We start from the raw sequence: 25,310 nt of genomic DNA, 5'->3' as shown, positions 1-25,310 counted from the left end.
CCTGAGTAGCTGGGATTACAGGCGCCTGCCACCACGCCCAACTAATTTTTGTATTTTTAGTAGAGACGGGGTTTCACCATGTTGGCCAGGCAGGTCTCAAACTCCTGACCTCAGGTGATCCGCCTACCTCAGCCTCCCAAAGTGCTGGGATTACAGGCGTGAGCCACTGCACCCGGCCATGAATATTTTAACATACTGATCAAAAACAGTGAATTCTGGTATATTCTGAGTGGCAGTTTGTGTTCATATTTTGAGGCAGCTATAGATATTATTTATTATATTTCATCATATATGATTCTGTGTTTATTTTCCTATTGCTTCTATAACAAACTACCACAAAGTTTGTGGCTTAAAACAACACAAATTTATTATCTATAGTTCTGTAGTTCAGAAGTCCAAAATGAGTTTTACTGGGCTAAAATTAGGTATCAGTTGCATTCCTTTTGAAGGCTCTAGGAGAAAAGCTATTTTCTTAAATTTCCAGCTTCTAAGCTATTTGCATTCCTTGGATTGTGGCTCCCCAGCCACTGATTGCATTCTTCTGAGCTCTGCTTCCATGGTCTCTTCTCCTTTTCTGACTCTCCCACCTCCTTCTTTCTTTTATAAGGCCTCTTGTGTTTATATAAATCCCACCTACATCATCCAGGGTACTCTCTCCATCGAGCTCTTTAACTTAATCACATCTGCAAGGTCCTTTTTGCCACGTTAGGTAACATTCGTAGGTTCTGGGATTAGAATATGGACATCTTTTTTGGGGGGCGGGGGGCATTATCTGTCTACCACAATATCTGTATTTTTCTTTTCTTTTTCCTTTTTCTTGGTCTTTTCTCTTGTCTGTTACAACACCAGGAATTGTTTTGTGGCGTTTAGCTAGAGTTGGCAATTTTTCTGAAGGTTAGAAGCCTGGAACTGACAGGTTGGCTCTTCTAACTCCCAAGAGTAATACCATATATAATCTTTCCTCCTGTTTCTCTTCTTCCTTTCTTCCTTCCTATTCATTTATTCAGCCATTAAATAAGCAATTATTGATTGCTTGCTATTTGCCAGACTATAGGCACTGAACAACAGAAATCAGGAGGAGAGAGACATACACAAATACTTAAAACACTGTGTGGGAAGTACAATAACATGGATAAGAACAAGGTAATAGGGCCGGGCGTGGTGGCTCACGCCTGTAATCCCAGCACTTTGGGAGGCTAAGGCAGGTGGATCACCTGAGGTCAGGAGTTCGAGACCAGACTGAACGACAAGTAGAAACCCCGTCTCTACTGAAAGTACAAAATTAGCTGGGTGTGGTGGCGCATGCCTGTAATCCCAGCTACTCGGGAGGCTGAGGCAGGATAATTGATTGAACCTGGGAGGTTGAGGTTGCAGTGAGCTGAAATTGTGCCACTGCACTCCAGCCTGGGCAACACAGTGAGACTCCATCTGAAAATAAAAAGAAAATTTCTGGCCAGGCACGGTGGCTCATGCCTGTAATCCCAGCACTTTGAGAGGCCAAGGTGGGCGGATTACTTGAGGTCAGGATTTTGAGACCAGCGTGGCCAACATGGTGAAACCCCATCTCTACTAAAAATATAACAATTGGCCGGTCACAGTGGCTCACTCCTATGTAATCCCAGCACTTTGGGAGCCCAAGGTGGGTGAATCACCTGAGGTCAGGATTTTGAGACCAGCCTGGCCAACATGGCGCAACCACATCTCTACCAAAACTATAAAAATTAGCGGGGCGTGGTGGCAGGTGCCTGTAATCCCAGCTAATCAGGAGGCTGAGGCAGGAGAATTGCCTCAACCCAGGTGGCAGAGGTTGCGGTGAGCTGAGATCGTGCCATTGCACTCCAGCCTGGGCAACAAGAGCGAAACTCCGTCTCAAAAAAAAAAAAAAAAAAATTAGCTGGGTGTGGTGGTGGGCGCCCATAATCCCACCTACTCGGAGGCGGAGGCAGGAGAATCGCTGGAACCCAGGAGGCGGAGGTTGCAGTGTGCCGAGATTGAGCCACTGCACTCCAGCCTGGGCGACAGAGCAAGACTCCATCAAAAAAAAAAAAGAGTAAGGAAAAGAATTGGGCCCTTTCCTAACACCATGTACAAAAAGAACTCAAAATCAAAAGACCTAAATGTAAGGACTAAACTATAAAACTCTTAGAAGAGAACACAGGGTGCTTCCTTACATTGGATTTGGTAACGTTTCCTGGATATGACACCACAACCATAGGCAACAAAAGAAAAAATGGTTAAGTTGGACCACATCAAAATTAAAAACTTTTGTGCATTGAAGACACTATAAATAGAGTAAAAAGGCAACCCACAGAATAGAGAAAATATTTGCAGATCCAGAATATATATGAACTACTACTCAACAACAAAACAAATAACCTAATTTAAAAATGGGCAAAGAGGCCAGGTGAAGTGGCTCACGCCTGTAATCCCAGCTTTTTGGCAGGCCAAAGTAGGTGGATCACCTGAGGCCAGGAGTTCGAGACCAGGTTGGCCATCATGATGAAACCCTGTCTCTACTAAAAATACAAAAACTAGTCGGCCGTGGTGGCTCACACCTGTAATCCCAGCTAATCTGAGTCTCAGAGGCGTGAGAATCACTTAAACCTGGGAGGTAGAGGTTGCAGTGAGCTGAGATGGCACCACTGAATTCCATCCTGGGCAACGGAGAGAGACTCTGCTCAAAAAAAAAATAATAATTTTTAAAAATAATAATAATGGGCAAAGAACTTAAACAGGTTTTTCTCCAAAGAAGAGAGACAAATGGCTAGTAAATATGAAAAGATGTTTAACATCACTAACCATTTGGGAAAGGTCTATCAAAACCACTATGAAATGCCACTTCACACCCATTAGGATGGCTACTCAGAAAAAAAAAAAAAAAACAGAAAATAACAAGTGTTAGTGAGGATGCGGAGAAATTGGAATCCTGTGCACTGTTGGTAGAGGTATAGAATGATTCAGCTGCTATGGGAAACAGTATTGTGGTACCTCAAAAAAATAAAAATAGGGCCGGGCGCAATGGCCTACGCCTGTAATCCCAGCACTTTTGGGAGGCCGAGGCATGCGCATTGCCTGAGGTCAGGAGTTCAAGACCAGCCTGACCAACATGAAGAAACCCTGTCTCTACTAAAAATACAAAATTAGCCAGGCATGGTGGTGCATGCCTGTAATCCCAGCTACTTGGGAGGCTGAGGCAGGAGAATCGCTTGAACCTGGGAGGTGGAGGTTGCTGTGAGCCAAGGTCGTGCCATTATATTCTAGCCTGGGCAACAAGAGCTAAATTCCGTCTAAAAAAATAAATAAATAAATAATAATAAAAATAGATTTTTTTTTTTCCTTTTTCTGAGATAAGGTCTGGCTCTATAGCCCAGGCTGGAGTGTAGTGGTGTGAACTTGGCTCACTGCAACCTCTACCCTTCAGGTTCAAGCCATCCTCCCACCTAAGCCTCCCAAGTAGCTGGGACCACAGGCACAAGCCACTGTGCCCAGCTAATTTTTATATTTCTTGTAGAGCCAGGGTTTTGCCATGTTGCCTAGGAGGGTCTCAAACTCATAAGCCCAAGCCATCTGCTCACCTTGGCCTCACAAAGTTCTGGGATTATAAGCGTGAGCCACCATGCCTGGCCTAAAATAGAATTAGTATATGATCCAGTAATTCCACTTCTTGGTGTATACCCAAAAGAATTAAAAGCAGGAACACAAACAGATATTTATACAACCATGTTCATAACAATAACATTCACAATATCAAAACATATAAGCAACCCAAGTGTCCATTGAGGGATAAATGGATAAATAAAATGTGTTATATCCATAACAATGCAGTGTTATTTCAGCTTTAAAAAGAGAGGAAGTCCTGTCACATGCTACAACATGGATGAACCTTGAAGACATTATGCTAAGTGAAATAGGCCAGTCACAAAAGGACAAACATATGATTTCACTTTTGTGAGATACTTAGAGTGGTCAAACTCATAGAGACAGAAAGTCAAATGGTGGTTGTGAATGACTAGAGAGGATGGGGAATGGAGGGTTATTCCCTAACTCCTGGGTATGGAGTCTCAATTTGAAAAGATGAAAAAGTTCTGAATATGGATGGTGATGATGGTTGCACAATGTAAATGTAGTTAATGCCACTGAATTTTACATTTAAGAATGGTTAAAATGGTGAATTTCGTTATATATATTTTACCACAGTTTAAAAAATAAGGTTCGGTGTAGACACTGTAGATTACCTAGCCAACATTTATTCTCTCCCTTCATCCTTATTAGATGAGCTCGTATTTTGTTGAGGTGTGCAGCCCTTGCCCATGTGATTTAGGACAGTGACCCTATTCCAAGTCCAGGGATAAATTCTCATTGACTTCAACAGATTATTATTGCTTTAGTTGCATTCCTGCTTTTAAAAAGAAAAAAGATATAGATACAAAAATACTTATTATAATGTTCTTTATAAAAGCAAAAGTATTGGAAAACAAGACCCCCTAAATGTACCTAAGTAGGAGGAAATTGGTTTCAGAAATCCTAGCACTTATGAGAGAATACTGTAAGAATAATCCATGTATTATGTATACTCTGTAAAAATGTATTTATCTATTTTTTAACATGGAAAGATGGACATGTTTTTGAATTTTTAAAATCATTCTAAACAGCAGTATATAGTAGTGAGGAGTCAAATTGGGGAGGTAGGGGTAGGAGGAGAGAGAGAGAGAGAGATGGCGGCAGGGCAGGGGGCAGGCAGGGAGGGAGGCAAGGATAAAGGAAAAGAGAGTTTGAGGGAGAGAAAGACTGGTTTTTATTTGTGTTTTTGTTTTAAGGGTATGTACTTTTGGTCAATGAGAGGTGAAAGGAAGTAAACTGGGAGTTTTCTGGAAAAGATTTTCTTTCTCTTAGGGAACATATATCAGAAAATACTGTTACCTTTTCTTCCAATGAGTATTATGCCTGTATGTGGCACCTTGGGCTATTATGTCCATGAGGAAAATCAGCCTGATTGTGGTTCCTGCTGAGTGCAGTAGAATGGACAGATGGAAGGAGCCTGCGGCCTTGATAACACCTTTGAGCTGCTGATTGGGCTTGGAGCTTCTTTCCTCTGGACTTTTTATTTTTGTTTTTTTAATCTTCTTTATAAGGGCCTTAATCCCATGGACTTCAAAAATGTGAGATAATTTATTTCCTTACTTGTTTAAGCCCACTTGAGTTGTGGTTCTGTTACTTGCAATCAGAAACGTCGCTGATATGAGACGTTTCAGAAATGTAAACTACCCATAGAATTAGCTCTTCTAGTTTGTACAAGTTATTTTCAGCTTGAGTTTAGCTCAAGTTAGATGTGACAATGGTGTAATCTTACCTTTTATTCAGTTTACTGGCTGCTTTTGTAGGTTTACTTTTGACATGTTTAATATTCTAGAGCAGCAAAGTATGCAGTATAACGGAATGAACATGAATACAAAGTTATATTTATATGACATTTTTATTTTCAGCAAAGTATTTTCCATTTTCCTGTTGATGTACTTTTTCAAATTTTTGTAAGTGGAAATTATACATAAAAAAGAGGCCGGGTGCGGCGGCTCACGCCTGTAATCCCAGCACTTTGGGAGGCCGAGGCGGGCAGATCACCTGAGGTCAGGAGTTCAAGACCAGTCTGACCAAGATGGAGAAACCCTATCTCTACTAAAAATACAAAATTAGCCAGGTGTGGCGGTGCATACCTGTAATCCCAGCTACTCAGGAGACTGAGGCAAGAGAATCGTTTGAACCCGGGAGGTGGAGATTGCAGCGAGCCAAGATTGTACCATTGCACTCCAGCCTGGGCAACAAGAGTGAAACTCTGTCTCAAAAAACGAACAAACAAACAAAGAAACTTTGCATTTTGAAGAGATTCTTTAATCGTGTACATCCCTTTATTTGAAGAAAATTTTGGAACATTTGAACTGAAAGAGTATATCCATTGCAAGTAACCAAAAAACCCAATTCAAATTGGCTTTATATTGAAAGGAATTTATTGTGTTATATAACTAAACAGCTAAAGGTGTTTTCTATTTCAAGTAAAGGTTGATCCAGCAGCTTAACTGTATCATGAAGGGCTGTTTCTTTCTGCCTTTTTATTCCTTTCATATTTCCATAGTATCAGCTTTATTCTAATGCCAGCTCATCCCATGGTGTTAAAAATGGTCAGCAACAATGTGGGCTATGTGACTTCTTCATTTATATCCAGCAGGGGGAGAAGTATGCCCAACTTTTCATTCTCCAACTCTGAAACCATCCCACAGGCTTCAGTCTAAATAGAACAATATAGGTCACACAAGCCTATCCCTGAGTCAATTACTGTAGCAAAAATAATGAAAATATGCCTACTGGCTTAAATTACTAATGTCTACCCTTGGAAGTGGGAGTGCGGTCCATTCCATTCAAATGACAGGCTGGTATATGTGAAAAGAGATGGATTCAGTGCAGCCAACAATGTCTACCCTAAAGAGAATGCAAAAAGAGGTAAGCCATCCTCTTTGTCAAATACAATTAGATATTATTTCTGTGTTTCTCTTTCAATGTTAAATTGTTTTTCTTCTCTGTTTTTGTCTCATTAGCAAATTGTTTGCAACAGAAAACTATTTGGCAGCTATCAATGCATATAATTTAGCCATAAGACTAAATAATAAAATGCCACTCTTGTATTTGAACCGGGCTGCTTGCCACCTAAAACTAAAAAACTTACACAAGGCTATTGAAGATTCTTCTAAGGTATGGATATCTATTTATGATATATGGTGCTTTAAATATATCCTTCTATTAATTGGTTTAAATGATTATTTTTTTCTGTTCAATTGAAATAATTGAAATGCAAAGATTTTAAAAATTGTCTTTCTTATTGAATATTTATTTTTTTAACTGATTTTTTACTAATGGACAAGGATCTGGTGTTTTTTTGTGACTTCTATGAATAGTTAGTTAGATTAAAAATCAGCTGTTACTGGCCAGGCCTGGTGGCTCACACCTATAATCCCAGCACTTTGGGAGGCCAAGGTGGGTGGATCATGAGGTCAGGAGATTGAGACCATCCTGGCCAACATGGTGAAACCCCATCTCTACTAAAATACAAAAAATTAGCTGGGTGTGGTGGTGTGTGCCTGTCGTCCCAGCTACTCGGGAGGCTGAGGCAGGGGAGTCGCTTGAACCCGGGAGGTGGAGATTGCAGTGAGCCAAGATTGTGCCACTGCACTCTAGCCTGGAGAGAGAGACTCCATCAAAAAAAACAAAAAACAAACAAAAAACCTCCAGGGTTACTGTATTGCCCTTCAAGTTCACAAGGAAATTAGTAAATGTGTTTTTTGTTTTTTAGACCGGGTCTTGCTCTGTCACCCAGGCTGGAGTGCAGTAGTAAGATGACAACTCACTGCTGCAGCCTTGACCTCCTAATCTCAAGCGATCCTCCCACCTCAGCTTCCCAGGTAGCTGGGATTATAGGCATACAACCACCACACCCAGCTAAGTTTTGTATTTTTTTTTTTTTTTTTTTAGAGAGACGAGGTCTCCCTATGTTGCTCAGGTTGGTCTTGAACTCCTGGGTTCAAGGGCTGCTACAACCTTGGCCTCCCAAAGTGCTGGAATTACAGGCGTGAGCCATTGTACCCAGCCGGAAATTAGTAAATGGTGGTCAGTTGTGTTTACCCCTTTCCTTTCCCCTTTCCTTCTCCCTTCCTTCCTTCCTTCCTTCCTTCCTTCCTTCCTTCCTTCCTTCCTTCCTTCCTTCCTTCCTTCCTCCCTCCCTCCCTCCTTCCTTCCTCCCTTCCTCCCTCCATGCCTTCCTCCCTTCCTCCCTCCATGCCTTCCTCCCTCCCTCCCTTTCTTTCCTTTTTGTTTCTTTCTTCATCTCTCCTTCCTTCCTTCCTCCCTTCCTTCCCTCCCTCCCTCTCTCCCTCTCTCCTTCCCTCTCTTTTCTTTCTTCCTCCTCCTTTTTTTTTTTTTTTTTTTTTTTGGGATAGAATCTGGCTCTGTCACCCAGGCTGGAGTACAGAGGTGTGATCACAAATCACTGCAGTCTCGACCTCCCAATCTCAAGTGATCCTCCCACCACAGCCTCCCAAGTAGCTGGGACTACAGGCATACATCACCACACATAGCTAATTTTTGTATTTTTTGTAGAGATGGGGTTTGGCCATGTTGCCCAGGCTGTTCTCCAACTCCTGGGCTCAAGCAGTCCTCCTGCGTCACCTTTGCAAGGTGCTAGGATTAAAGGTGTGAGCCACCTCACCTGGCCCACCCTTTTTCTTATAAAAGTTTTGCAGACTCGGCCGGGCACGGTGGCTTACGCCTGTAATCTCAGCACTTTGGGAGACCGAGGCAAGCAGATCACCAGAGGTCAAGACCAGCCTGCCCAACATGGTGAAACCCCGTCTCTACTAAAAACACAAAATTTAGCCAGGTGTGGTGATGGGTCTGTAGTCCCAGGCTATAGGAGAGGTTGAGGCAGGAGAATCACTTCAACCCAGGAGGCAGAGGTTGCAGTGAGCTGAGATCATGCCATTGCACTCCAGCCTAGGTGACAGAGTGAGACTCCATCTCAAAAAAAAAAAATTTTTTTTTGCAGACTCAGTGCATGGTAGAAGGAAGAACACTTGGTTTTCCCTTGTTATTTCTACCACGTGTGCAGTAAAAGGATATCCCTTTGTTAAAAAAATTTTAAGGTTTTTTTTTTGAGATGATGTCGCTCTCTGTCGCCCAGGCTGTAGTACATTGGTGTGACATCTGCTCACTGCAACCTCTTCCTCCCAGGTTCAAGAGATTCTCCTGCCTTAGCCTCCCAAGTAGGTAGGATTATAGCTGCACACCACCACACCTGGCTAATTTTTGTATTTTGTTTTGTTTCGGGTTTTTTTTTTTTTTTTTTTTTTTGAGACGGAGTTTTTCTCTTGTTGCCCAAGCTGTAGTGCAATCGTGATCTCAGCTCACAACAACCTCTGCCTCCTGGGTTCAAGCAATTCTCCTGCCTCAGCCTCCTGAGTAGCTGGGATTACAGGCATGTGTCTCCATGCAGGGCTAATACTGTATTTTTAGTAGAGATGGGTTTCTCCATGTTGGTGAGGCTGGTCTCAAACTCCTGACCTCAGGTGATCTGCCCACCTCGGCCTCCCAAAGTGCTGGGATTACAGGCTTGAGCCACCCATGCCCGGCCTAATTTTTGTATTTTTAGTAGAGACAGGGTTTCACCATGCTGGCTAGGCTGGTCTCAAACTCCTGACTTCAGGTAATCCACTCACTTCAGCCTCCCAAAGTGCTGGGATTACAGGCATGAGCCACCACACCCAGCAAAATTTTTTTAAGTTTTTAATTTTTTAAGAGATAGCGTGTTGCCCAGGCGAGAGTGCAGTGGCTCACTGCAACCTCAGGCTCCTGGGCTCAAGTAATCATTCTGCCTTGGCTTCCCAAAGTGCTGGGATTACAGGTGTGAGTCACCATGCCCAGCCCAGATATCACTACAGTCATTTTCTCATTTACAGGGTAACTTAGTATATTCTACTTTCCATTACTAGTATTTCATGTGAATGTCTCGAACTTCTACAGCTTTTTCTTTTTTCCATGTCAAGATAACTTGTTTTAAGGGAATATCATGTGCAAAATCTCTTAGGTAGCTTCTTGAGATTGAGGATATGGAGGACACAACCAATATCCTCACACTTTGATATCATACTACTTTTATGATCCAGTTTTTCTTTGACTCTCAAAATGCAAACAAATATTTATTGAATGAATGAATAAGCTGAGTACAATCCGAATACAAAAGCCCATAAATCCTTTTTAATAATTCCTCCTAGTAAAAATAAAGCTGTGGAGATGTGAAATGATAAGCCTGACAATAACCTTGGAGGGGTATGAATCCCATACAGGAGCAACTGAAAAATTCCTTAAGTAGTTCAACATATCTCTTCTGGAAGACCTGATAATAATTATTTGTTATATATATATATATTTGGTGTGTGTGTGTGTGTGTGTGTGTATATATATGTATGTGTATATATATATATATATATATATATATTTGGTAAATTCCTGTAGCAGCTAAGCTAAAAATTTAGGTGAGGACTGGAGGCCTTTTTTTTTTTTTTTTTTGAGATGGAGTCTTACTTTTGTTGCCCGGGCTGGAGTGCAGTGGCCACGATCTCAGCTCACTGAAACCTCCACCTCCTGGGTTCAAGCAATTCTCCCGCCTCAACCTCCCAAGTAGCTAGGACTACAGGTGCGCACCACCACGCCCAGATAATTTTTGTATTTTTTTTTAAGTGGAGACAGAGTTTGGCCATGTTGGCCAGGCTGGTCTCAAAATCCTGACCTCAGGTGATCCACCCACCTCGGCCTCACAAAGTGTTGGGATTACAGGTGTGAGCCACCATGCCCAGCCTTTTGCTTGTTTAAATTAAGAAATTATAACTTTCATGTAATAATTATATATATTTTGTAAGGCACTGGAATTACTGATGCCACCTGTTACAGACAATGCTAATGCAAGAATGAAGGCACATGTACGACGTGGAACAGCATTCTGTCAACTAGAATTGTATGTAGAAGGTAAGGAATTGATAGAAATGGTGTAAGTCCAAAATTATACTCTGAAAAAAATGTCATTGGAATTATTTAAGATCATGACTTTGAAGGACTCCATTTTTAAATTTTAGCATTTGGTTCTTAGTAATGTCTGCAGCATATCTGACAATACATTATTTCTGAATTATATTTAAAAAATTCATTGTAGAAGGGAATTAAAATAAGTGTGAACAACAAGTTTCAGTCTAGAAAAATGCTATATTGACTGGGTGCAGTGGCTCACGCCTGTAATCCCATCACTTTGGGAGGCAGAGGCGGGCGGATTACCTGACGTCAGGAGTTTGAGACCAGCCTTACCAACATGGAGAAACCCTCTACTAAAAATACAAAATTAGCTGGGCGTAGTGGCTCATGCCTATAATCCCAGCTACTTGGGAGGCTGAGGCAGGAGAATCGCTTGAACCTGGGAGGCGGAGGTTGTGGTGAGCTGAAATTGCGCCATTGCCCTCCAGCCTGGGCAATAACAGTGAAACTCCTTCTCAAAAAAAAAAAAAAAAGGCTGCCGGGCGCGGTGGCTCAAGCCTGTAATCCCAGCACTTTGGGAGGCCGAGACAGGCGGATCACGAGGTCAGGAGATCAAGACCATCCTGGCTAACACGGTGAAACCCCGTCTCTACTGAAAATACAAAAAAATTAGCCGGGCGAGGTGGCGGGCGTCATAGTCCCAGCTACTTGGGAGGCTGAGGCAGGAGAATGGCGTAAACCCGGGAGGCGGAGCTTGCAGTGAGCTGAGATCCGGTCACTGCTCTCCAGCCTGGGCAAGACTCCATCTCAAAAAAAATAAAAAATAAAATAAAAAGGCTATGTTACCAGACAACTCTTCATAGAAACATATGTGATAAATGTTGGGTGTGGTGCTTCACCCCTGTAATGAAGGGTGGCTTGAGGCCAGGAGTTTGAGGCCAGCCTGGGCTAATATAGTGAGACCTTGTCTCTTACAAAAAAAAAAAATAATACATGATAGGCCAGGCGCAGTGGCTCATGCCTGTGATCTCAGCACTTTGGGAGGCTGAAGCAGGTGAATCACAAGGTCAGGAGATCGAGACCATCCTGGCTAACATGGTGAAACCCCGTCTCTACTAAAAATAAAAAAACAAAATTAGCCGGGCATGGTGGCAGGTGCCTGTAGTCCCAGCTACTCAGGAGGCTGAGGCGGGAGAATGGAGTAAACCCGGGAGGCAGAGCTTGCAGTGAGGCAAGATCGTGCCACTGCACTCCAGCCTGGGTGACAGAGCAAGACTCTGTCTCAAAACCAACCAACCAACCAACCAACCAAACAAACAAACAAAAAACATGATAAAATATATAAATGTTTTGAGATATCATGGATATTTATCTCAAAGAGCTTCCTTGGTCATACCCTGTATGTATGTATTTGTGTGTCTGTATGTATGTATACACACACACCTAAGCTTGGAAATAACGATCTACCATAGTGCATGCGTATTGCTTATATTTGTTAGATTGTATTAGGTCTATAATTTAGCTCCATGTATACAGAAAACATACCATTTATTTAATCTTATTTCAAATAGATTTAGGTGGCCAGGTGCGGTAGCTCACACCTGTAATCCCAGAATTTTGGGAGACTAACATAGTGAAACCCCATCTCTACCAAAAATACAAAATTAGCTGGGTGTGGTGGCACATGCCTGTAATCCCAGCCACTTGGGAGGCTGAGGCAGGGGAATCACCTGAACCTGGGAGGCAGAGGTTGCAGTGAGCCGAGATTGTGCCATTGCATTCCAGCCTGGGCAACAGGAGCGAAACTCCGTCTCAAAAGCAAAAAAAAAAAAAACAACAAAAACCCCCCGAAAACTATATATATATAGTTGCAGTTATTTGCAGTTACTCATGGTGTACCAAAGGCAAAATTTTGTAGTAGCCAAAGTTTATCTTCAAGGCTTCTCCTCCCATACCTCCCTAAGGAGAAGCCTGTTCAGCTTCCATTCACTCAAGGCCTAAAGGCCACCTCTTGATGATGTCTTGCCAGGGCTCCAGGCTATACATTTTTATTATTTCTGTTTTCATTTTTAAAGTTGGTTCTGCCATTTGTAGGAGATTTTTTTCTAACCAAGGCATCCACATTGGGTTTATATGCCCCAACCTTTTTTAAATGTCTTATTCAATTTCAGGAGGATAAAGATGACCAAGACAGGAATGAAAAGTTCTTCAGAAATTATGGTATCGTTGGCCGGGCGCTGTGGCTTAAGCCTGTAATCCCAGCTCTTTGGGAGGCCGAGACGGGCGGATCACAAGGTCAGGAGATCGAGACCATCCTGGCTAACCCGGTGAAACCCCGTCTCTACTAAAAAATACAAAAAACTAGCCGGGCGAGATGGCGGGCGCCTGTAGTCCCAGCTACTCGGGAGGCTGAAGCAGGAGAATGGCGTGAGCCCGGGAGGCGGAGCTTGCAGTGAGCTGAGGTCCGGCCACTGTACTCCAGCCTGGGCGACAAAGCGAGACTCCGTCTCCAAAAAAAAAAAAAAAAAAGAAAAAAAAGAAATTATGGTATCGTAGATTGTTTTGAGCTACAAAGACCCCTTCTTTTAAAGATGAGAAAGTTGAGGCTTGGAGAAGTTCAGTGAATTGCCTGAGCTGGCAAAACAAATCAATAGCATTTTAGGAACTAGAACTCAAGTTTCCTTACTCTGAAATAAATATTTTTTTCCATTGCGTTTTTGGGTGAAGATTGAGATCCAGTTACATATTTTTAACAAGCAGTAGACAATGCTTTCATTTTTAACCATTTTTTCTCAAAGGAATTCTGTACATGTAGTAGCTACAGAAAGAAGCTTATACTACCGGCCAGGCGCAGTGGCTCACACCTGTAATCCTAGCACTTTGGGAGGCTGAAGCGGGCGGATTGCCTGAGTTCAGGAGTTTGAGAACAGCCTGGGCAACAGCCGTCTCCACTAAAATACAAAAAACTAGCTGGGCGAGGTGGCGGGCGCCTGTAGTCCCAGCTACTCGGGAGGCTGAGGCAGGAGAATGGCGTAAACCCGGGAGGCGGAGCTTGCAGTGAGCCAAGATCGTGGCGCTGCACTCCAGCCTGGGAGACAGAGCGAGACAGTCTCAAAAAAAAAAAAAAAAAAAGAAAAGACAGCTTATACTATGTTCTAGTCAGTGAATAAAGTATGATTTCAGTCTACAAAAAATATTTTATTTATTTATTTATTTATTTTGAGATGGAGTCTCGTTCTGTAGCCCAGGCTGGAGTACAGTATCGCCATCTTGGCTCAGGGCAACCTCCACCTCCTGGGTTCAAGCAATTCTTCTGCCTCGGCCTCTCATTTATGTCATAATGAGTCTAAGTTGTTAGTTTATTTGTGCATGAATTTAAAATAACTGTTGCTTACAGAACATTGAATAAAATAATAATTCCCTAAATCACTGAAAAATTTCTGCAATCTTACAGAGATACTACTATGTGTGTAAAGATGGGAATCCAATTTAAAACTTGGTACTTGTCCTGAACCATGCTACTAGTGGTTATTTTTACTTTAAACAACTATCGTCTAGATAAAAGAAGTACTAATAAAATATTTATTGTATTAATCATCTTTGCTATATAAACACAGGCCTACAGGATTATGAAGCAGCACTTAAGATTGATCCATCCAACAAAATTGTACAAATTGATGCTGAGAAGATTCGGAATGTAATTCAAGGAACAGAACTAAAATCTTAATGACTCTTAGAAGTAACTAAGTATTGTTATAAGTTTTTTAAAAAGACCTGGAGGCGTTAGAAATCTTTGTACATATTATGGCCAATTGTACAGAATTGCTTTCTGTTTAGTACTCTAGTTCTGTAGAGGGCAAAATATTATAAATCTATAGAAAATAAAGTGACTTGAACCATTTTTGAATAAATCTAAATAAGAACCTATTTTGATTCCTTATTTCTTCATATTAATACATACGTATACATTTTTGTGTTACTGAATTAAGCTTGCCCTTGTAACAAAATATATTTTGGTATAGTTACCAGGACACTTACTGATTAATTTTTAACAAGGTAGAATTTTAAAATAAAAGATTGTTTATAAATAACTTTTGTTTGTATTAATATACGATTTAATTGACTGAATGGTTGACTTTGGTATAATAAATGTTGACAGGTTTTCTGTTAGTTTCCAAATGCACAGAACCTTATTTTTTGTTTAATACTTCTCTAATGCTTGTTGTTCAAGATTAGACTAGTTCAGCCTAGTATAAAATAACTGTTTAGAAAACTTATCTTCAACTTCAGTTATAGGCTGTGCACCTGAAAACCGATCATATTTCATAACACTATCTGGTGAAGATAAATGTTTTGAGTGAAATCGTTCTCTAGTACCTCCAAGTAGACAAGGGGGGGAAAAAAGACAGCAAACTGTAAGATATTAACCTGGAATATTATGGTATTGGCATTGGATTGCACCACCATTTGTGTTGTATCACTGGGATTATGCAGGTGTTAAGCACAATAGCACAGCTTCCCTTTTGTATGTAGTTATTGTAATTCTCTAATTAAATTTTAAAGGTTTGTTTTGTTTTGTTTTGTTTTGTTTTTGAGATGGAGCCTCCCTCCGTTGCCCAGGCTGGAGTGCAATGGCACAATCTCGGCTCACTGCAACCTCCTCCTCCCAAATTCAAGTGATTTTCCTGCCTCAGTCTCCCTAGTAGCTGAGATTACAGGTGCCCGCAACCACACCCAACTACTTTTTTTTTTCTTTTTTTTTGAGGCAGAGTATCGCTCTGTAGCCCAGGCTGGAGTGCAGTGGCATGATCTCGGTTCACTGCAAGCTCCACCTCCCGGGTTCAGGCGATTCTCCTGCCTCAGCCTCCCGTGTAGCTGGGACTACAGGCGCCCGCCACCACGCCCGGCTAAGTTTTTTGGATTTTCAGTAGAGACGGGGTTTCACCATGTTAGCCAGTATGGTCTCAATCTTCTGACTTCATGATCCGCCCGCCTCGGCCTCCCAAAGTGCTGGGATTACAGGTGTGTGAGCTACCACTGCACCCGGCCTTTTTTTTTTTTTTTTTTTGAGATGGTGTTTCACTCTTGTTGCCCAGGCTGGAGTGCAGTGGCCCAATCTCAGCTCACTGCAACCTCTGCCTCCCGGGTTCAAGTGATTCTCCTGCCTCAGGCCTCCCAAGTAACTGGGATTACAGGAGCCACCACGCCTGATTAATTTTTTGTCTTTTTAGTAGAGACAGGGTCTCATCATGTTGGCCAGGTTGATCTCCAACTCCTGACCTCAGGTGATCCACCCGCCTCGGCCTCCCAAAGTGCAGTGATTACAGGCATGAGCCACTGCACCCGGCCTTATTTATTTATTTTTGAGATGGAGTCTGGCTCTGTAACCCAGGTTTTAGTGCAGTGCAATCTTGGCTCACTGCAACCTCTGTCTCCTGGGTTCAAGCAATTCTCCTGCCTCAGCCTTCCAAGTAGCTGGGATTACAGGTGCGTGCTACCACATCCAGCTAATTTTGTATTTTTAGTAGAGACTGGGTTTTACCATGTTGGCCAGGCTGGTTTCAAACTCCTGACCTCAAGTGATCTGCCCTCCTCGGCCTCCCAAAGTGCTGGAATTACAGGCATGAGTCCCCGTGCTGGCCTAACAAATTTAGTTTAAAGATCTAATTGGCCTTTATCAGTGACTCATGAATCAAGCAGCATCTTTTTTTTTTTTTTTTTTTTTTTTTTTGAGACGGAGTCTTGCTCTGTCACCCAGGCTGGAGTGCAGTGGCCGGATCTCAGCTCACTGCAAGCTCCGCCTCCCGGGTTTACGCCATTCTCCTGCCTCAGCCTCCCGAGTAGCTGGGACTACAGGCGCCCGCCACCTCGCCCGGCTATTTTTTTGTATTTTTTAGTAGAGACGGGGTTTCACCGTGTTAGCCGGGATCGTCTACTCGATCTCCTGACCTCGTGATCCGCCCATCTCGGCCTCCCAAAGTGCTGGGATTACAGGCTTGAGCCACCGCGCCCGGCCTCAAGCAGCATCTTATGTAAAGATTTAGAAGAGACATTACTAGAAGTAGCAGAATAAAATGACCTTTGCAAAATTATGATTAAGACAGTGAGAGAGATTTAACTTAACTGAATTTATCTTGCTTTTAACCTCCAAGCTGTCCTTGTTCATTCCTGGGTGTAGGACTAACTTTAAAAAACTTAGTTTATAGTTTAAACAAAGTCAGTGATAGCCCTTTCCCAAAGCCGACCTCCTTCTTGCCTGGGGACTAAATTGCCTTTGTAGGACTAACATTAGCCACAAGGTTAAAAATTAGCACTTTGGGACGCTGAGGCAGGTGGGTCACCTGAGTTCAGGAGTTAGAGAGCAGCCAGGCCAACATGGTGAAACCCCGTCTCTACTAAAAATACAAAAATTAGCCGGGCGTGGTGGCAGGTGCTTGTAATTCACAGCTACTTGGGAGGCTGAGGCAGGAGAATCACTTAAACCTGGGAGGTGAAGGCTGCAGTAAGCGGAGATTGGGCAATTGCTCTCCGGCCTGGGCAACAAGAGTGAAACTCCATCTCCAAAAAAATTATGGTTTAGAAGTCATACTGGTGGAGGCCGGGCACGGTGGCTCACGCCTGTAATCCCAGCACTGGGAGGCCGAGTCGGGTGGATCACCTGAGGTTGGGAGTTCGAGACCAGCCTGACCCCAACATGGAGAAACCCCGTCTCTACTAAAAATACAAAATTAGCTGGGCGTGGTGGTGCTTGCCTGTAATCCCCTACTTGGGAGCCTGAGGCAGGAGAATCGCTTGAACCCGGGAGGCGGAAGTTGCAGTGAGCTGAGATCACGCCATTGCACTCCAGCCTGGACAACAAGAGCGAAACTCCATCTCAAAAAAAAAAAAAAAAAAAATGTCATACTGCTGGAGGCTACAAAATTCTGACCCTTCCTAAACTGCTCCTAAGATCAGTGCTTGAGATATTTTGCAGACCCTGCACTTAATGAATCAGCTGGCACCACCCAAATCAATAAGCTGACTCATCTAATCTTGTGGCGCCCACCTAACTTAATTCAGCACAAGAAAACAGCTCCGACTCTCTATAATTTCATCTCTAACCAATGAGCACTTCTGGCTCACTGGCTTCCCCTCACCCACCAAGTTGTCTTTAAAAACTCTGCTCCCTGGCTGGGCGTGGTGGCTGACGCCTCTAATCCCAGCACTTTGGGAGGCTGAGGCAAGTGGATCACGAGCTCAGGAGTTCAAGTCCAGCCTGGCCAAGATGGTGAAACCCCATCTCTACTGAAAAAACAAAAAAAATTAGCCGGGTGTGGCGGCGGGAGGCTGAGGCAGAGAATTGCTTGAACCCAGGAGGCAGAGGTTGCAGTGAGCTGAGATCGGGTCACTACACTCCAGCCTGGGCGACAGAGCGAGACTGTCTCAAAAAAACAAAACTCTGGTCTCCCGCACAGCTGGTTCTGTATGAATTACTCTTTCTCTGTTTTAATTTTCGTGCCTTAATAAATTGGCTCTGTCTAGGCAGCACCCCTTTAGGGGTAACAAAAACAATTGGTATTTATAAGGTAGCTCAAGCAGGAACAAGAAACAGCATAATACGAAAAGCGGGTTGGTTGATATCTGGTAACTTCAGATCACTTTCCTTGCAAGAGTTAAAACAGTGGGGACTTGCCTATCCTGCCAGCTAAAAGGGGCCTGTTGGGGGATTTGGCTATCATCTCTCTCATGATTTATCAGGAGATCAGATAAATAACCAAATTTTGGGCCAGCCTCGGTGGCTCACACCTGTAATCCCAGCACTTTGGGAGGCTGAGACGGGCAGATCACCTGAGGTCAGGAGTTCGAGAGCAGCCTGGCCAATCCCATCTCTTCTAAAAATACAAAAATTAGCTGGACATGGTGGCACTCACCTGTAACCCCAACTACTCGGGAGGCTGAGGCAGGACAATGACTGAGACAGTGAAAGAGAGCTAACCTAACAGACTCCATCTTAGTTCTAACCTTTAAGCTGTCCTTGTTCCTTCCTGTGCATAGGCTGAACTAACTTTGGGGGGAACTTCGTTTATAGATTATAGTTTAAAACAAAGATGGTAACAACCGTTTTTTCCCAAAACCTTTTCCTTCCTGCCTGGGGATTAGACTGCCTTTGTAGGACTAAGAAATTAGCCACAAGATTAGAAATTATGGTTTAGGAGTCATGCCGTTGGAATTACAAGATTCTGACCCTCACTAAACTGCTCCTAAGATCAGTGCTTGAGATATTTTGCAGACCCTGCACTTGCTGGATCAGCTGGCACCACCCAGATCAATAAACTGGCTCATCTGATTTTGTGACCCCCACCCAGGAACTGACTCAGTGTAAGAGGACAGCTTCAATTCCTTTTGATTTCATCTCCTACTTAACCAATCAGCACTCCTGGCTCACTGGCTTCCCCTCCCCCACCAAGTTGTCCTTAAAAACTCTTGATTCTCAAATGCTTGGGCAGTCTGATTTGATTAATAATAAAATGCTGGTCTCCTGCACAGCTGGCTCTGTGTGAATTACTCTGTCTCTATTGCAGTTCCCCTGTCTTGATAAATTGGCTCTGTCTAGGCAGCAGGCAAGGTGAACCCATTTGGGAGTTACACTAGTGCAAGAGGTTCAGTCCAAATCAGTGGCCTTCCATATATTTTATTTAACACATCCCAGAAAGAGGTTATGAATTATATCAAGCAAAAGGTTCTGTCCTAGACCAGGTTTGGGATGATCTTTCTTTTCCACATGTTAGCTCTTTGCTGACAGAGGTCAAAATATTAGTCCTAATATAGAGATATTGTCTAATAGTTTAGTGTTATATAAACCTATTCTGTCTTGGTTCCCTAGTGTAGACGAAAATCAGAGTTGAACAGTAGTTAAACTGAAAAAACAATGCTTTTACTCAGTAACTGTTATAATAAGGAAAAAGAGACCTCAGCATGGAACGAGGCTGAGTTCTTTTCATTTCTGTGAGGTCTGAGAATAAAAAATGAAAAAGAACTAGGCTCAGTTCCAAATATGACATGGACAATTAGGGATTTATAGCCAAGGAGTAGGTTGGGTAATGAAGGTGGTCAGTGGATGAAAAATTACTAAGAGAAAACATTAGGGATAGAGGAATTTTGGTTAAATTGACCTAATAGGATTCTTGCTGAAGACAGGCCAGGTTGATCAGGTATTACCGGCGGCGGGTGGGGGCGGTTACAGGGAATGAGGAATCTGGTCAAATATCAAGGGTGATCAGATATTGATGGTGGGGATTCTGGCTAAAGGAACTTGGCAGGACTCTTGCCATGACTGGGCTCTTAGGAGCAAGGTACGTGGCTGGGCATGATGGCTCACGCCTGTAATCCCAGCACTTTGGGAGGCCGAGGTGGGTGGATCACCTGAGGTCGGGAGTTCAAGATCAGTCTGACCAACATGGAGAAACCCATCTCTACTAACAATACAAAATTAGCCAGTTGTGGTGGCACATGCCTGTAATCCCAGCTACTCAGGAGGCTGAGCCTGGAGAATTGCTTGAACCCGGGAGGTGAAGGTTGTGGTGAGCCAAGAATGCGCCACTGCACTCCAGCCTGGGCAACAAGAACAAAACTCCATCTCAAAAAAAAAAAAAAAGCAAGGTACAGCCGGGCACAGTGTCTCACGCCTGTAATCCCAGCAGTTTGGGAGGCTAAGGCAGGTGGATCATGAAGTCAGGAGTTGGAGACCAGCCTGACCAACATGGTGAAACCCTGTCTCTACTGAAAATATAAAACTTAGTCTGGCATGGTGTCGCGTGCCTATAATCCCAGCTACTCAGGAGGGTGAGGCAGGAGAACCCTTGAACCTGGGAGACAGAGGTTGCAGTGAGCTGAGATCATGCCACTGTACTCCAGCCTGGACAAAGAGCGAGGTGCCAGGATGGGGCCTAGTCAAAAAAGTGGTTCACAGGAGCCTATCTAGAGTTTGGTCAAGGAGAGACCTCTTAATCACTAGCAAGCCAGGTGCATTCCAACAAATTTCATCCATGTGGGAAGTAAGGGCAAAGGATTTTGCACATACCATCTAGGGAAAAAGTAGGTGCCTTACTTCATTTTCCACTGCTGTATCAGAATACCACAGACTAGGTAATTTATAACGGACAGAGATTTATTTGGTTCATGGTTCTAGAGGCTGGGAGGTCAAGATCGAGGGACTACATGCATCTGGTGAAGCCCTTCTTGCTATATGATAACGTGGCAGAAGGTATCACATAGTAAGAGAGCATGCAAGAAAGAGAGGAAAGGAAAAGGGGGCTGAACTCCTGTCTTTTATAACTAACCCAGTCCTGCAATAACTAACTCACTTCTGTATTAACAGCTTTAATCTATTCAAGAGGGTGGTGTCCCCATGAACTAATAGTCTCTTTTTTGTGTGTGTGATGGAGTCTTGCTTTGTCACTCAGACTAGAGTGCAGTGGCATGATCTAGGCTTACTGCAACCTCTGCCTTCTGGGTTCAAGTGATTCTCCTGCCTCAGCCTCCCGAGTAGCTGAGATTACAGGCATGCGCCACCAAGCCTGGCTAATTTTGGTATTTTTAGTAGAGACAGCTTTTCACCATGTTGGCCAGGCTGGTCTCAAAACTCCTGACCTCAGGCGATTTGCCTGCCTTGGCCTCCCAAAGTGCTGGTATTACAGGCATGAGACACTGTGCCTGGTCTATTTTTGTATTTTTTAATAGAGACAGTGTTTCACCACTTGGCCAGGCTGGTTTCACACTCCTGATCTTAAGTGATCCACCTGCCTTGGCCTCCCAAAGTGCTGACATTGCAGGTATGAGCCACTGCCCTGGCTTTGCTTTAGCTTTTTAGTGCATATTAAGGACTAACATTACTCTCTAGTTATCTTCAGCTATCTACATCTATCTTCAGCTATCTACATCTGATTGCTGTAGGTCAGCAGTTCTCAAAATGTGTTCTCATCAGAATACAAATACTCTGGTCAGCACGGTGGCTTACACCCATAATCCCAACACTTCGGGAGGTGGTGGGTCACGCCTATAATCCCAGCACTTGGGAGGAGGTGGGAGGATAATTTGAGCCCAGGAGTCCAAGACTAACCTAAGCAACATAGTGAGACCCCCATCTCTACAAAAAATAGAAAAAAAGTTAGCCAGGCATGGTGGTGCATGACTGCAGTCCTAGCTACTTGGGAGGCTGAGGTTGGAAAATCGCTTGAGCTGGGGAAGTCAAGATTGAGGTTGAGGTTACAGTGAGCTGTGATTGTGTCATTGCACTCCAGCCTGGGTGACAGAGGGAGACGCTGACTCAAAAAGAGTAGAAAATATGCTATATTATATCCTATCTTTAAAAAAACGACAAGAAACCTTTGGCTCAACATCTAGCTATTGCCCCATTTATCTGTTCAGTGTGCAGCAAAATTACTTAAAATTAGTTTTGAGTTCTTCGGCTCTATCTTATTCCAATAAAGTTTTCCTCTCTACCGCTTCTTGTTGTAGAGAGGAATACTTATTTATTTATTTATTTTTGAGGCAGAGTTTCGCTCGTCACCCTGGCTGGAGTGCAATGTTGTGATTTGGCTTACTGCAAACTCTGCCTCCTAGGTTCAAGCGATTCTCCTGCCTCAGCCTCCTGAGTAGCTGGAATTACAGGTGTCCGCCATCACGCCCAGCTAATTTTTGTATTTTTAGTAGAGACAGGTTTTCACCATGTTGGCCAGGTTGATCTCAAACGCCTGACCTCAGGCCACCTGCCCACCTCAGCCTTCCAAAGTGCTGGGATTACAGGTGTGAGCCTTCGCGCCTGGCCTTGTTGAAATACTTTTGTTTGAAGTCATCCATGACCTCTGCTTTGCCTCATCAAAGGTCAGTTCTCAATTCATATGCTGTTTCCCAAGATAATTTCACACTGCTGGGCCAGTTCCTCTCCTTGAAACAAGCTTGGCTTCCAGGCCTCACAGTCTTCTAATTTCCTTTCTTCACTAGTCACTCCTTCTTGGTCTCATTTGTTTCTTCTTGTTCTTTGCCTTGACCTCTAAATGGTGGTTTTCCCTAAAGCATAGTCCTCAGGTCTGTTTACCTACACTTTGTAGTCTTGTCTGATTTAATCGTTTTAAATAACATGTTGTTCAAATTGATTATCTTCAACTTGGCCTTCTCTCTTGAATTCAACTTGTATATTCAATTGCCCTACATCAACTTGACTTTCCTCAGATATTCTCTTCACCTCCTTCAGAGGGTGTGGTCAGACCTCACCTTATCAGAAGCCTTCCCTTTCCAACCTACCTAAAGTAATCCCTTGCTGAAGTACTCGCTTTCCTCCTAACTCTATTTTATGTTTTTTCCCATAATACTTACCACTAGGTATAGAACATAGGTAACTATGTAAATATATATTCATATATGTTATTTATGTATATATTAATGTGTATTTTTATTTATAAATATATAAAAATATATATTTATACATGCTTTTTGGTTTGTTTCCTCCTGCTGGGATTCATTAGAATCTAAGCTCCATTAGGACTAGCTTCTAGTGCCTAGTATAGTCCTGGGACCTTATTATTATTATTATTATTTTTTTGAGGCGGAATTTGCCTCTTGTTGCCCAGGCTGTAGTGCAATGGCATGATATCGGCTCACTGCAACCTCCGCCTCCCGGGTTCAAGAGATTCTCCTGCCTCAGCCTCCCGAATAGCTTGGATTACAGGCATGCATCACCACGCCCAGCTAATTTTTTTTGGTATTTTTAGTAGAGACGGGGTTTCTCCATGTTGGTCCAGGCTGGTCTTGAACTCCTGACCTCAGGTGATCCGCCTGCCTCAGCCTCCCAAAGTATTGGGATTACAGGCATGAGCCACCATGCCCAGCCAGTCCTGGGACTTTAATAGGCACTGAGTGACTATGTATATAATGAAATTCCAGATGACATGCTTGATTTTCAGCTATTTATCCTGATCATTTTATTATTATTTGAGATGAAGTCTCCCTCTGTCGCCCAGGTTGGAGTGCAGTGGCGTGATCTCAGCTCACTGCAACCTCCACTTCCCAGGTTGAAGAGATTCTCCTGCCTCGGGCTCTGGTGTAGCTGGGATTACAGGCATGCACCACCATGCCTGGCTAAGTTTTTGTATTTTTAGTAGAGATGTGGTCTCACCATGTTGCCCAGGTTTGTCTCGAACTCCTGGCTTCCTGTAATCCGCCCACCTTGGCATCCCAAAAGTGCTGGGATTTTAAGTATGAGCCACTGTGCCTGGAGTATCCTGAGAATTTTTTTCTTTTTTTTTTGAGACAGAATCTCACTCTGTTGCCCAGGCTGCAGTGCAGTGGTATGATCTTGGCTCACTGCAACCTCTGCCTCCTGGGTTCAAGTGATTCTCCTGCCACAGCCTCCCAAGTAGCTGGGACTATAGGTACACGCCACCATACCTGGCTAATTTTTTGTATTTTTAGTAGAGACTGGGTTTCGTCATGTTGGCTAGGCTGGTCTCGACCTCCTGACCTCAAGTGATCCACCCGCCCAAAATGCTGGGATTACAGACGTGAGCCACAGCGCCCAGCCAATCCTGAGAATTTTAGCAACAACAAAAATGACCCAACGGTGCACCACTGCCATAGGTAGGAATTTTAGGTTAGTTTCTAGATTCTACATATAAAAAGGTAAATTCACTTGCCATGAATTGGGCACCTACAGTGAAGGGGGAAAATTGTTTGTATGGTTTATACTGCAAAAACAGGCTAATAAACTAAAACGTTATTGCATAATTCACTTGGACATCTTGTGCAGTGCCTCACTATTTGATGTTTTGAGGAAGTGAAAAAAATTAATATTTCTTGATTGTGCCATTACCAAATTATCAGTTTTGGGGGTAATTGGAAGAAATTGATGAGTCTGCAGAGTTTGAGCTGTTTCCTTACATCAAGCAACTTCTATGATTAGAAGATTCAACTTTTATAATCCCCTAATGACTCACAAATTTATTCTTTCTAATTGATGGTAATATCCTGAAATAAAACCAACAGGGGAAAATAACAATGATTTTTTTTTTCCAAAAAGATATTCAGACCCAATTATCAACATACGGTTTAAACAGATGGGAGCTGAAATAAATCTGTGTGTGCAGTAGAATCAGAGATTTTAAAGAATTGTATAGCCTGTCACCTACCACTGCTCACACTATGTTAAAGATATATAAAATTAATTGCATTTATAAAAATATACCACATTGTCTCGTATCTTTGTACTTTTATCCATAGTTTCTTCTCCCTAGAATAACCTTCCTTTGATTTAGCTTTATCTTCTCTAGGTCACTTCTCCTGATCTCTCTGGTCTCAATTTGAGCAATTCTGTCTATGTCTGAAAGGCCTGTGCATACTGCCTACTTTACATTACAAAAATTATCACATATTAATTTGCTAATCTCATTCTCCCAAATATTTTTTTTTTTTTTTGAGACAGAGTTTCACTCTTGTTGCCCAGGCTGGAGTCCAATGGCGTGATCTCGGCTCACTGTAACCTCTACCTCCCGGGTTCAAGCGATTCTCCTGCCTCAGCCTCCCAAAGTAGCTGGGATTACAGGCACCCACCACCATGCCCAGCTGATTTTTTTGTATCTTAGTTGAGATGGGGTTTCACCATGTTTGCCAGGCTGGTCTTGAACTCCTGACCTCAGGTGATCCACCTGCCCCGGCCTCCCAATGTGCTGGGATTACAGGTGTGAGCCACCACACCTGGCCAATATTGTTAATTA

General features: G+C 43.0%; 1 protein-coding gene across 2 annotated transcripts in view; it reads left to right on the top strand.

The window, feature by feature from the left end:
- The window catches only part of DNAAF4 (dynein axonemal assembly factor 4), a 64,304-nt gene extending 49,650 nt beyond the window's left edge, over nucleotides 1-14,654 (top strand). Inside the window, exons 7-9 of one of the 2 annotated variants that reach the window (XM_050799794.1) lie at nucleotides 6,588-6,741; nucleotides 10,458-10,563; nucleotides 14,181-14,654. In XM_050799794.1, coding sequence (XP_050655751.1) covers nucleotides 6,588-6,741; nucleotides 10,458-10,563; nucleotides 14,181-14,290 — 370 coding nt within the window. In that variant the 3' untranslated portion in view covers nucleotides 14,291-14,654. The remainder of the gene's footprint in view (nucleotides 1-6,587; nucleotides 6,742-10,457; nucleotides 10,564-14,180) is intronic. The other variant, XM_050799795.1, reaches the window with a different exon arrangement.
- Nucleotides 14,655-25,310: the final 10,656 nt, after the last annotated feature.

This window comes from Macaca thibetana, chromosome 7 (genome assembly GCF_024542745.1).
Source record: "Macaca thibetana thibetana isolate TM-01 chromosome 7, ASM2454274v1, whole genome shotgun sequence".
NCBI classification, from domain to species: domain Eukaryota; kingdom Metazoa; phylum Chordata; class Mammalia; order Primates; family Cercopithecidae; genus Macaca; species Macaca thibetana.
Note: the sequence above shows the minus strand (reverse complement) of the source record. Positions and strands in the feature narration are given on the sequence as shown.